At 41.3% G+C, this 12,668-nt stretch overlaps 1 protein-coding gene across 2 annotated transcripts in view; it reads left to right on the top strand.

Annotated features, from left to right (window-relative positions):
• The window catches only part of IBA57 (iron-sulfur cluster assembly factor IBA57), a 22,732-nt gene extending 19,656 nt beyond the window's left edge, over positions 1-3,076 (top strand). For both annotated transcript variants that reach the window (XM_069095850.1, XM_069095851.1), the window contains one exon: positions 2,002-3,076. In XM_069095850.1, coding sequence (XP_068951951.1) covers positions 2,002-2,393 — 392 coding nt within the window. In that variant the 3' untranslated portion in view covers positions 2,394-3,076. The remainder of the gene's footprint in view (positions 1-2,001) is intronic.
• Positions 3,077-12,668: the final 9,592 nt, after the last annotated feature.

The raw sequence follows: 12,668 nt of genomic DNA, 5'->3' as shown, positions 1-12,668 counted from the left end.
CACTGGAGCCGGTGCTCTTACTCGCTGAGCCACCTGGCCGCCCCGTTTTTATAATTTTTTTTTTTTGCCTTTTGGAGCACAATTGGGGTTAAGTAACTTGCCCAAAATTGCAGGGCTAGTTTTTTTGTGTGGGTGTTAAGTATCTGAGGCCTAACCAAACTTGGGTCCTCCCGACTCTGGGGGCCCTCGCTTTACTCTGTGCCATGTAGCCGCCCCAAGGAGAAACTTTCTAAAGAGAATTGTCTGAGATCTGGATGGTTGTCTGGGGTGGGATGGGCTTCCCTTTCATGGAGGGGACTTGAAAAGGAGGTTAGAGGACCACTTGTTAGCAGTATCCTAGAGAAGATTCTTGTAAAGGCAGAGTAAGTAGAGACCCTTTGAGTTTCCCTAGAATGCTGAGATTCTGTGATCGTTTGTATCTCAGATTAGTTTAATGTAAATTGTATTTGAGGCAGCTGGGTGGCCTGGAGTCAGGAAGACCTGAGTTCAAATCTGGCCTTAGGTACTGGCTGTGTGACTTTGCACAGTTCACTTAACCCTGTCTGCCTCAGTTTCCTCATCTGTAAAATGAGCTGGAGAAGAAAATGGCAAACCATTCCAGTATCTTTGCCAAGAAAACCCTAAAGGGGGTCATGAAGAATGTGACATGATTGAAAATGACTTAACAACAATGAAAAGTTATATTTAATTACGATAATGAATTATTCATACATTTGTCTAGGCCATGATTGGTGTAGATTATGAATCCCCTGAAGTGGTTGCATTATTTGAATTAACACTGCATATTTTCACTGGACTGGAACCAGTTACCATATTTTATGTAATTATAACTGCAAATAGTGTGAATTCAAAAATATATGACCCCTTTGAGGGTTGCACTAATCACGACTGGGATGTATGCACAGTCTGTAGCATAGTTAACTATTGATGAATTCTTAAAATCAGAATCAATTATTTATTAACATTCATCTTCTTAAACAGTCTTGTTTGCTAATAATTTTACGGTATGTGTATATACACATAAACTATGTGTTTGCATATCAAATTTAAATAGAAACAGACCCCTGCAGGCCATATATTGACTTAGAAAACTACAAATTAACATTATCCATGATGTATTATGTTTTTATTTATTTTGTAAAACATTCCCCAAAAACATCTTCATCTGGTTCAGGCCAAACTTGGGAGTGTTGCATGCCACCTTCCGAACAAGCCTTGAGTTTAATGCCTCTGTCCTAGACAACTCTTTTTAAAAGTCTCAAACAGTAATGTAATTCACACTTCTCAAGCACTTCATGGCTCACCAAACACTTTGCTCACAACTCTGTGAAACCCTTAGAATGTCTCATTATTTCTGTTACACAGATGAAGAAGCCAAGGCAGAACGTGATGAAATGACTTAGCCTGGGTAATACAGTTAGTAGTTGGTGAGCTAGGATTCAAGTTCCCCTGGTCTTCTGACTCCAACACTTGTACGTACACCCTGCTGCTCTCAGGGAGGCATGCAGGCCTCAGATTTCTTTTTTTTTTTTTTAAGCAATTGGGGTTAAGTAACTTGCTCAATGTTACGCAGCCAGTTATTTTGTGTGGGTGTTAAGCATCTGAGGCCAGAACCAATCCAGGGACTCCCAGGGCCGGGGGCGCTCTTACTCACTGTGCCACCTGGCTGCCCCATGGCCTCAGATTTCTTGACTGAGGGTCCCCCTTTCAGGCATGCACGATTGTCTAAAGGGGCCCTAAATTCTAAGGCTGGAGCCACTGGGACCTTGGAAGGAAGTTTGTTGTTTTTATTCCCACTTTGATTTCATTTTGATCAAAGGCAGCATGGCAGAGTAGAAAAAATGCTGGAGCTGGAAATATCATTATTACTTGTTTGGGAGCTTGGACCAGCCTCTCTGCCAGCTGGATGGAAGGAATATACCAGCTATGGTACAGAGGGGGAGGGGTTCCTAGCACTTAAAGAATTGGGTTTGTCATGTTTCTCCTCTTCTGCCTCAATAGGAATTCCTGAAGGGATCAAAGATCTACCACCTGGTGTGGCCTTGCCCTTGGAGTCCAACCTGACCTTCATGAATGGGGTTAGCTTCACTAAAGGCTGCTACATTGGACAAGAGTTGACTGCTCGGACCCAACACATGGGAGTCATCCGAAAACGCCTTTTCCCTGTCAGATTTTCAGAACCCATCATAGCTGAAGGCATCTCTGCAGGGGCCACTGTCCTCACTGAGTCAGGAAAGCATGCAGGGAAGTACCGAGCAGGGGAGGATAATGTGGGAATTGCTTTGCTCCGATCAGAGAAAATCAAGGTGCCCCTTTACATCAAGACCTCCCAAGGTCACCAAGTGAACATCATTCCATCTGTGCCAGACTGGTGGCCCAAAGCTAACAAATAATCCCAACCCCCAGATAGTGCTGATTGACTTTATTTGGCACGTTTATGTGTGTGCTCTGTGTGTACCCTCTCGACTCTGGTGGGGAGGGTGAATGGTGTTGCCTTTTTGCAGCTAATATCACTAGAGTTATTCTATGCCTTCTCTCAGGACAAGACCAGCTAGTCTGGACTTCCCCAGGGAAGACAAAAGGGTAATGTTTGCCTGGGGGCAGGAGAGCTGAGGCCTGAGACAAGAGAAGACCAAGTCACCAAAGTCAGGCTGAATTTGTTACCAGAGTAACTATGGGTCCTGATAGCTAAGGGCTGGACCAGGTGGGAAAACCAGTCATAATTGGAAAGGCCAAGGTGGAGGGTTTCAGCTACAATGTGAGGAATCCAAGTTCAGGGGTGCCACAGAGCTGAGCTTCCTTTGAATTCTAGCTCTTTCCCAAAGGTTTTAATTTGATTGATTCAGAGACCTGCCTGCCTGCCCCTCCTCCTGCTGGTGCTAAGGAACTCCCTGTTTCCCAGGTGAGCCCTGTGGCTTCCAAGAGACTCAGCCAAGTAACTAGGCCATGTGCCAGGGGGCTGGGTAAAACCTAATTGTTAGATAGCCCCTGACCAGCACTTGAATTTTGTGTTAATGCTTTCCTGAAAAATGTCCACCTTTTGAACAAAAATAAATAAAAACCGTTCTGTTCTAGTATCTAGTCCCCATATCTTTGCTGTGCCTCCAAGTTAGCCAAGAGTCCCTGACAGTGAGGTTTCTTTTATCCCTCCTGCAGCTACTTAACATGGATTTTTTGATGTCCTTGACTCAAGGGAGAAGGCAGAACTTACCATAGCTGAGCCCAGATGTTACTGCAGGCTGATGGCACAGTGGTGTCAAGCCTGTGTCCTGTTTTGGCCAGAACATTCACCATTTAAACAGAAGGGGGAGGGGTGGAGAGAGAGAGGAGCTAGAGCATTGCTAGACTGAAGCCAGGGTCTGTTGCCCAGACTCAGTATGTAGGGTTAGGAAGGGAAATCTGGGTATTGGAAGCCATCTTCTCTGTCACACTCCATCTTCAAGGGCCTGAGCCTTCTTCACTTGGGCTGCCCCTGTGACAGCTCTGAAAAGTTAATACTGTCTGCTCACCTTAGCCTCACTGGGTGTGAAGGGCCAAGTGGTTCCTTTGGAGCAGAGCCAGAGTAAAGAGTAAAAGACCCTCATGGAATTTACTGCAGCTGTGTGCTACTTCTTTTTTTTTTTTTAAGCAATTGGGGTTAAGTAACTTGCTCAAGGTTACATGGTCAGGTGTTTCTGGGTGAGTGCTAAGTGTCTGAGCCCGGATTCAATCCCAGGTCATCCCGATTCTGGGGCCGGTGCTCTTACTCGCTGTACTACCTGGCCGCCCCTATGTGTTACTTCTTAAACCAGTCCAGAAAGTAACCTGGATTTGTAGTTTGAGAGACTTGAATCCAGCCTTTGTTCTTTGCCATTCGTGACCTTGGGCATGTCTCTTCTCTCTGGGCCTCAGTTTCCTTATCTGTATAATGATCCACACTCCTTTCTAGCTCTGCAGCAGGAGTTGTGAACCTTCTTGTCAGTCTGGTGAAAGCTGTTTTCCCTTCAGAATGTTAAATAAATAAATGTTAAAAAAATAAATCAATTATACAGAAATAAGAGTTATCAAAATATTTTAAAAAGATTACAGACAGGGGCGGCCAGGTGGCTCAGCGAGTAAGAGCACTGGCTCCAGTGTCAGGATGACCTGGATCAAATCCGGGCTCAGATACTCAGCATCACACCCAGAAATAATAACTGGCCATGTAACCTTGAGCAAGTTACTTAACCCTGATTGCTTAAAAATAAATAAATAAATAAATGAAAAGATTACAGACCCCAGGTTAAGAACCCCCGCTCTAGCTCTGAGGATCTTGTGTCATTGAAAATAAGGTTCAGATAGAGTCAAAGATGGAGCTCCTGAATCCCACCAGAAAAGTCCTGAGACAAGGCTTTCTCTCTCTCTCCCTCCCCCTCCTCCCTCCCCCTCTCCATTCCCCCTTCCCCTCCTCTTTCTCCTTCCCTTCTCCCTCTCCCTCTCTCCTTTTTCTCTACCTCCCTCCCTCTCCCTCTCTTCCTCTCCCTCTCCCCCCCACCCCCGACTGTACAGAAAAAACCCTCCCAAAGTCACTTCCCAGTATTCCTCAGCTGCTGGGCAGCTGCTTTCCTAAGATCATTTTCTCTAAGAAGCCTAAGGATTTCTGGGTGGTTTGCCAGGCTTGGAATTTGCTGGGAAACTTTTGTTCCTTTTCTTTTTGTTGACAACTTCTTGATCATCGTTTAGACAATGATTTTGATTCAGGCCAAGGCCAACCAACTCTGTAATTTTCTCCATTTCCAGTTTAGAAGTCTTGTATTCCTCAGTGGGTGGCAGAAGCACATAAATTAACACACACATACACATACACACATGCATTCACACAGAAGCAATACCCATGAATAAAAGCACATGTGCTTTATTTTTTAATTTATTTATTTACTTTTAGTTTACATCATTCAATTTCATAATTCCTTGAGTTCCAAATTTTTTCTCCCTCCTTCTCCCCATACACATACTTTTAAAAAGTTATTTCATCTTCCTCTTAAAGTTTCACTTTTGTGATAACGAGGCTATTTGTCTGTCTTAACCATTAATCCAGTCCCCTTCACAGGAAAATCCAACTGTACTTAAAAGTTCTTTGCTGATTGTTTCTTGGCAAAAACTTTAGCTAGGTCAGCACTTTGGAAACCCTTCCTTTGATGCTGCTTCCTGCTCAGGAATGACACAGAAAAATGAGCAGCTTAGAAATGGCTTCAGTTATTCCTTCTCTGCCCCAGGCAAAATGGAATTTTCATCACCCGAACCACAAAGCCAACTGGTCAGTTAATGGCGGCCCCTTCATTGGCTGAGGCAGCAAAGCAGCCCTGAGTCCCAGAGTGGGCTTGGCTCTGGGGAAGGTAGGCTCTTCCTCAGCAGTCTGAGAACAACTACATTAGACTTTGGATTTAATTTATTTTTTATTTAGGTATGGGTGTTTATATTTAAATACATATGTACATATAGAGACATACGTATATGTGTGTGTATGTATTCCATCTAAGTGGCAATTTTAAAATTCACTCTTTTGAATCATTTTTTGGTGCAGTAACCTTCCTTTATATCTGTGGAACGTCTTGGTGAATGTTCAGGTGTAAAGAAATAGAATCATAATGTTTGCTTAATAAAAATCAGTTCTGTTAGTAACCTATGTGGACTGACCTGGTGGGTTGTGGGTTGGGAAGGGGTGGATTCACCATTCTAGGTCAATTCAGTTAAACAAACACTAAGGTGCCTAAGGTATACAGAACACTGCTGGGCCCTGGAATAGAGGGGAAGATTAGATAGGACGTGTCTCTTGCCCTTCCAGAGGTCACTGTCTGGGGGAGGGTGAGGAATAGAGGGAAAGAGAAGCTGAAACATGCTATGAAATTCTACAAGTGTCAAGTGCCAACTGTGCTAGACACCAGCGATGGGAATACAATGAATGAACCATCCCTACTCACTAGGACCTACACACACACACACACACACACACACACACATACACACATACATAAAGCTCACAGTCCAATAACTGTGTTAAGTGCCTACTGTGTGCAGACCAATGTGCTAAGAAAAATGCAGAATTTAGACAAGACATTGACCCTGCCCTCATGTTTAGAGGGAGATAAGAGCAAATAGCTATAATACATAAGACTGGACCTCTCTGATCCAAATGTGAAGTCCAGAGAGGGGAGAAGGTTATTATTGACCAGGGCTGGGGATAGAAGAGTGAGGGAAGACTTCTGGAGCAGGTGACATTCAATTTAGGCTTTGAAAGATGGTTAGGAATTTGACAACTTTCTCTAAAGCCCTCTTCAGCCCCTCTGTTGCAGCGTCCATGCAAAAGGGGGACCAGCTTAGCTGGGAAGGCGTGGACTACCATCCCAGGACCAGTTTAGGGAATGTCAATCAACAAACATTTATTAAACCCATTTACTGTTTGTGAGGGCATTGTAGATGCAAAGAGAACAAACACATGGAAAGGTGAAGCTTGAACAAGGTTCCTCCCCATCACTGCTCACTTGCTCACTCCCAAAGGCACAGGCTGGTGCTTTGGTCTTCTCTTCTGGCTATCGTGATAATGATTAATTAATATTAATCATTAATTAACTAATAGGAATGAGCAAGAAGAACAAAGACACTCAGGTTAGATACAGAATATGGAGGAATCTCTGGTTCCCATAGGAACCTTGTACTTGGGATCTGTTGAATCCCAGCTCTGGGATTAGGGAGAGTGCTGGGTCTAGAGTGAGAAGACATAACCTCAGACCCCAACTCTGTCACTTACTAGGTGTGTGAACCTGGCCAAGTGACTTTCTCTGTGGGCCTCAGTTTCCTCATCTGAAAATCGAAAGTTGGACTAAATGATCTCTAAGACCCCTTTTACTTCCTGTCCAAGAGATTGATATCTATTCCACTTCAAAAAAAAAAAAAAGCAAAAATTCAAGCAACATTTTCTAAGTGCCTGTTGTATACAGTGCACTATGATAGTTGCTGGGGGAGAAAATAAGTTTAGATAAGACATAAGATATGGTATATAATTCATGGAGCTGACAGCCTGATAGGGGTAATGGATGTGCTTGGAACATACTAAGTGCTTTAAAAATCTTTTAAGTTAACAGCAGTTTTCCCTGACCTTTTAAATCATTAAACTGTTCACATTCAAATGAGGGCTGACAATATATCTGTCACCAGGATATTTGTCTTTATATTTGTGCCACTGTCTCTTTTCTGTCCCAAACCACTCAGTCCCATCTGAGAACTGTTTCTTCATGCACATATTTTAACCACATTTCTTAAATCAGACTTCTTTTCCTACCCCTTTTAGTCATCAAAATGATTGTCTATGATGGGCAATTTTTAAATCCTTTACAAGCGTTTTAAAATCTTTTTATTTACATAAAATACATTTTGTTGTCCCTTTTTTCTATCTGAACTGGGTAGTACCTTAAAGGGCCAATACCTTACACTAGGAATTATCTTTACCTCTCCCTTCTTCAGTTTCTATATTCAATCAGTTGTCAAGTCTTGTCAATTCTACTACCTCAATATCCCTCATATCTGTCCCTTTCTTTCTACTCACACTAGGCCCCCATCACCTTTAGTTTCAGCTTGATTGGAGTATGTGAAAAACTTAATTATTTGGATTGATTAAGATCAGTATGAATTAGTCAAAGCTAATTCATACAACGAAGAGTTTTGAAAGGCTATAGAATCGCCAGGGCCTATGTGGGAGCTGGTAAAAAGTGAAGGTCTAAGAAATAACCTGTGGGATCCAGCCTATTAATGGATCATCCTGATAGCCATGAGGCCAAGGGAGTAAGCAACTCACCAAACAGCCGTGCCACACACGGGGGTGAACATGGTGGGGCAAATGCTCACAGCACCTGAGACAGAGATGATGAAGAGGAGAGTGTACCCCCTGTTGGGGGAATATGTTTGTACTTCTGTTCTTGCTTTATCTTTTCAGTAAATTTCTCTTTGTAAGGTCAGTTGATGTTAATTGCTTATTGATAATGTTGAGATGTAGTTATCCTTTGGGGAACCAACTTGACAGTAAGACTGGAAACTGAGGCCCACAGAGAAAGTCACTTGGCCAGGTTCACACACCTAGTTAGTAGTAAAACTGGGGTTTAAGGTTAGGTTTTCTTACTCTAGACCCACCACTCTTCCTAATCCCAGAGCTGGGACTCAACAGATCCCAGGTACAAGATCAGGGAAAGAAGTCTTTCCCAAAAAAAGGCATCCATAATGAACATATTCACACTTATCCATATCTATAATGTCTCATAAACTGAAAAGACTTCAGGGCAGAAATCCAGGCTTTTTTGTCTTTTTCATTCCCCCAACCACATCCAGAGCATTAAACAAAGAGGCAGAGGAAAATTCACTGTAGGCTGGAATTGTTAGGAAAAAACTTAATGGAGGGGGGACTTGAAAATATACAGACAAGGAGAGTCTAAGAGCTATACTTTTAGCGTCAAGTATTTTCTACAAAAATATTTATTTCATTGACTATATCCTAATTACATTTTAAAAAATGTTTAACATCAATTTTTTTAAAATTTCAAGTTCTGGGCGGGCTGGGGGGGAAGGAAGTTGGAAGCACCCACTTTTGAAAAGGGACAGGATCAAAGTAGAGAATAGAACAAGTGGAAGGTAGGATAGGAGGGAGGGAAATATAGTCAATCTTTTACAATATATCTACTATGTCATTGCTTTGCATTAGCCACACATGTACATCCTATACTGGACTGCTTATCTTCCCAGTAAGGGTGGGTGACAAGGGAGGAAGGGAATGAATATGGAATTCAAAATTTTAAAATCAAATGTTTAAAGAAATATATATATTTATTAATTTATATATTTATTATTTATATTTATATAATTATAATATTTATATAAAAATATATTTATATATATAAAATATATATATTTTATATAAATATATAATAATTATATATTTATATATTAATAATAAATTATTAATATTATTTTACATGTAACTGGGAAATAAGACATATAGGCACTGGGGCATAGAGATCCACCGTGCCCTACTGGAAAGTCGGAGAGGGGCTATGGGGGAACATATGGGAGAGAGCATATTGGAGGAGGGAATATCCAGTGGGATTGATATTTTGGGGTTGTGGGTAGGGAAAAAACAGGGAGAAAATTTGTAACTCAAAATCTTGCAGAAATGAATGATGTAAGCTAGAAGTTAATAAAGCATTTGATAAAGTAAAAAAAAATTCGAGTTACAAATTTTCTCCTCCTGCCCCTCCCCCACCCCATGAGAAGTCAAGCAGTATGATATACATTATACATGGTGAAGTCATTTAGCTTCAAGTATAAACTCCATTTGGCATTTAAAACTCTTCACAATTTGTTTCCCATCTTTCCAGACTTAATGCACATTACTCCTTTCCATACACACCACAGTTTAGTTGTAAGGGCCTAGTTGCCATCTCTTATGCATGATGTACCATTTCCCATCTTTGTGACTGCATTGACTATTAACCATTCCTGAAATGCTCTCCTTCCTGACCCCCCCCCCCTTAGAATTCCTGGCATCCATAAGTACCACTCTCTGTAGTAAGCCTTTCCTCATCCCCCATCTAGTTGAGAGAACTTTCTTCTCAAAGGTTATTTTCCATCTGCTATGCATATGTTTTATATATCCCTATTTGTTTGTTTCCCCTACTAGAATATAAGCCCTTTGAGTACAAGGACTGCTTTTTGCCTTTTTTGTATCATCTGTGATTATCACAGTGCCAGGTAACAGTGAGTGTTTAATAAATGCTCAATTAATTCCATTTGTGACAGTGGCAAATGTTACCAAATATTCAGCAAGGATTCTGAAAACACTACATTATAGAGTTTCTAGTGTTCTTAGTGGTACTAATTGTTCCCCTCTGTGCCCTCTCTCCCCAAGGGATATTTGAAAGGCTTGGTTTGTCACTTTTTTCAAGGAATTATAACAACTTAAAAAAAATAAACCCAACACATTCATTGTGTCCACTATGTTTGTGCTGGAGTTACAAAAACAATAACAGCAACAACCCAAAACACCCAAAATAGCTAAACTTAAAGAGGCAGCACTGAATACAGTATTAGCTGAGTGCTAAATTGGAATAAGATGTAGATTTAGAAGCCTGTATCAGATACTAGCTTTGTGGTCATGGGCAAAGCTGCAGTTTTCTCACCTGAAAAATGAGCATCATAATCATTGCACTGCCTTCCTCACAGGATTGTATGGGAAAAGCACCGTGGAACAGAAGGTGTTATTATTTGCTTAATAGACAGAAGGTTAGCCTTGGAGTCAAGCAGACCAGGGTTCAAGTCCTGCCTTTGACATACATACTGGATATGAGACCCTTGGCAAGTCACTTTAGCTTCTCGGTGTCCCAGACAACTTTTTTTTTTTTAAGTAATCAGGGTTAAGTAACTTGTTCAAGGTTACATGGCCAGTTATTTCTGGGTGTGGTGCTGAGTATCTGAGCCCGGATTCGATCCAGATCATCCCGACACTGGAGCCAGTGCTCTTACTCACTGAGCCACCTGGCCGCCCCTCCAGACAACTTTTCAAGATTAGAAATTGCATGGGATTTGCAAATCTGTATTGGGTGTGGGGATTTCTACAGCTGGAGGCTAATCACAAATCCCACCTTCATCCAACCCCAAAAATGTGCCCCCAAGCTTCAGTTATATGGAAACATCCGAGGCACTGATAGATAGTTATTCAATGAACTTTTATCATATAGCTCTGATGTTCAGGACTCTCGTTTTGGAAGGCCGTTATTTTCATCAGGTTGTTTCTTTGTTTTCCACCCCTCTCCTTGTCTGTATATTTTCAAGTCTCCATGAAGCTTTCCCTAACAATTCTAGCCTACACTGAATTCATCTCTGCCTCTTTGTGAAATGTGAATATGTTTGTTAGGGATGTCTTTTTTTGAGGAGAGCCTTCTCTCCCTAACAGGTTTCTGGATAGCAGGGAGAAGGATCTTTCAGATGATCTAATCAACGCTCTCATTTTACTGAAGAGGAACCCAACACAGCCAGAGAAGGAAAGTGATTTACTTAAGGATTTGCAACTTTTTGGAATGCAGCCTTCTCTTCCCTGGAAGATCCCTCCATCCCTGCAGCCTTCTCATGCTGGGAAGTCCCTCCTCCTCTTAGTGTCTGATTTGGCATTTCCTTTTTCACAGAGTCCTGGTGAGATTTCCTCCTCTCCCTTTTTTCAGCTCCCTTTTGTTTCTGTTTTTCTCCCCAGTGCTTATCACATAAGTAGACACTTTAAAAATGCTTGTTGACTTTTGCAGGGACTACAGCACAAACCCCTTGACTCATTCCCTGTAGTAAAGAGCAAAACTAGTTGATCTCATTTCATCCATTCATTTGTCTTAGCAAAATGCTTGTCTGACGTAGGACTCAGGTTTCTTGACTATGAACCAGGTATTATTTTATTGTTTGGTATTGTTTATTTCTTGTCTCTTTGTGGGAGTATATCTGTCTTGTCTTACTAATTGGGGCAAGCTCTTTATGTCTCTGGATCTCAGTTTCCTCTCCTGTAGATTGAAAATAATACTGGCACTGTGTCACAGGGTAGTTGTGAAGATAGCACTCTGTAAACTTCAAATTACTACTAGAATGTCACTATAACTTTTATATTATATATTATATAAAACAGTACATTATTATATAATGTACTGTTTTATAGCATTCCTTTTTTTAAAGCTTGTAGAAATGTGAGCTGTTGTTATGGATTAAGGAAATACTCTAGGAAAAAGTAATCTAAAGATGGTTTTTACTTCAAATATGTGCCTTACACTTATTTGCCCTTGAGAGAGGAAGTAGAAAATAGACATCTTACAGGATCACCGAGTTTTAGAGCAGGAAGACATCTCAAAGGGATTCTAGGCTGACCTGTGTCTGAATAAGAATCCCTAAGTAGTACCAGACTTGGATTCAGGAAGACCTGGGTTTGACATTCATCAGTGGAGGCACCCTGAGCAAAGCATTTAAGACAGATTTAGAGCTGGAAGGGACCTTAAGAGTGACTTAGAACTCTGATTGAAACCCTTCATTTTACAGATGAGGAAACTGAGGCCCAGAGGTTGTGTGACTTGTAACTGTGTGAACTTGGCCAAGTCACTCCACCCCCCCCCCCAGCATCAATTTCATGGGTAAAGTGAGCCTATCAATAGGACCTGCCTATATCTTTTGTTTATTGTAAAAATGAGAGAATATGTGTAAAGCAATTTGCAAAAGGCTATGTTAGCTATTCTTGTTAAATTATTGTTAAATGGTCATATAAATGTTAACTCTGCATATTGTGGCACAGTAAAATTTTAATCAATTAATTAAATTAGACTATTATTATTGGTCACCATCTCTAACAGATAAAGTTATGAAAATCAAAACTAAAAACCAATCTCCCCCCACTGGTCATACCAAGGTACATCCTAAAAAGTAACAGCCTTCTGTGATTGAAAATTTGACAATTTTTTTCAATTGAGAAATTTCAATTCAGAGTTCATCAGTTGGTTGGCCATCCCCCTGACAGCTTCTGCCTGAAGTCTGGGGAACTGACAACCTACTAAGTCAGCCGAATCCACTTTGGGTTGGATTTTTTTGGTGGGGCAGTGGATGAGTGTGTATAGGCTCCCGTACTGTCTCGGAGAGGTGGAGGA

This window comes from Petaurus breviceps, unplaced genomic scaffold (assembly GCF_028583685.1).
Source record: "Petaurus breviceps papuanus isolate PSGF00001 unplaced genomic scaffold, PetGlider_PUasm1.0 227, whole genome shotgun sequence".
Lineage (NCBI taxonomy): Eukaryota > Metazoa > Chordata > Mammalia > Diprotodontia > Petauridae > Petaurus > Petaurus breviceps.
The sequence above is the reverse complement of the archived record's forward strand: the minus strand, read 5'-3'. Positions and strand labels throughout refer to the sequence as shown.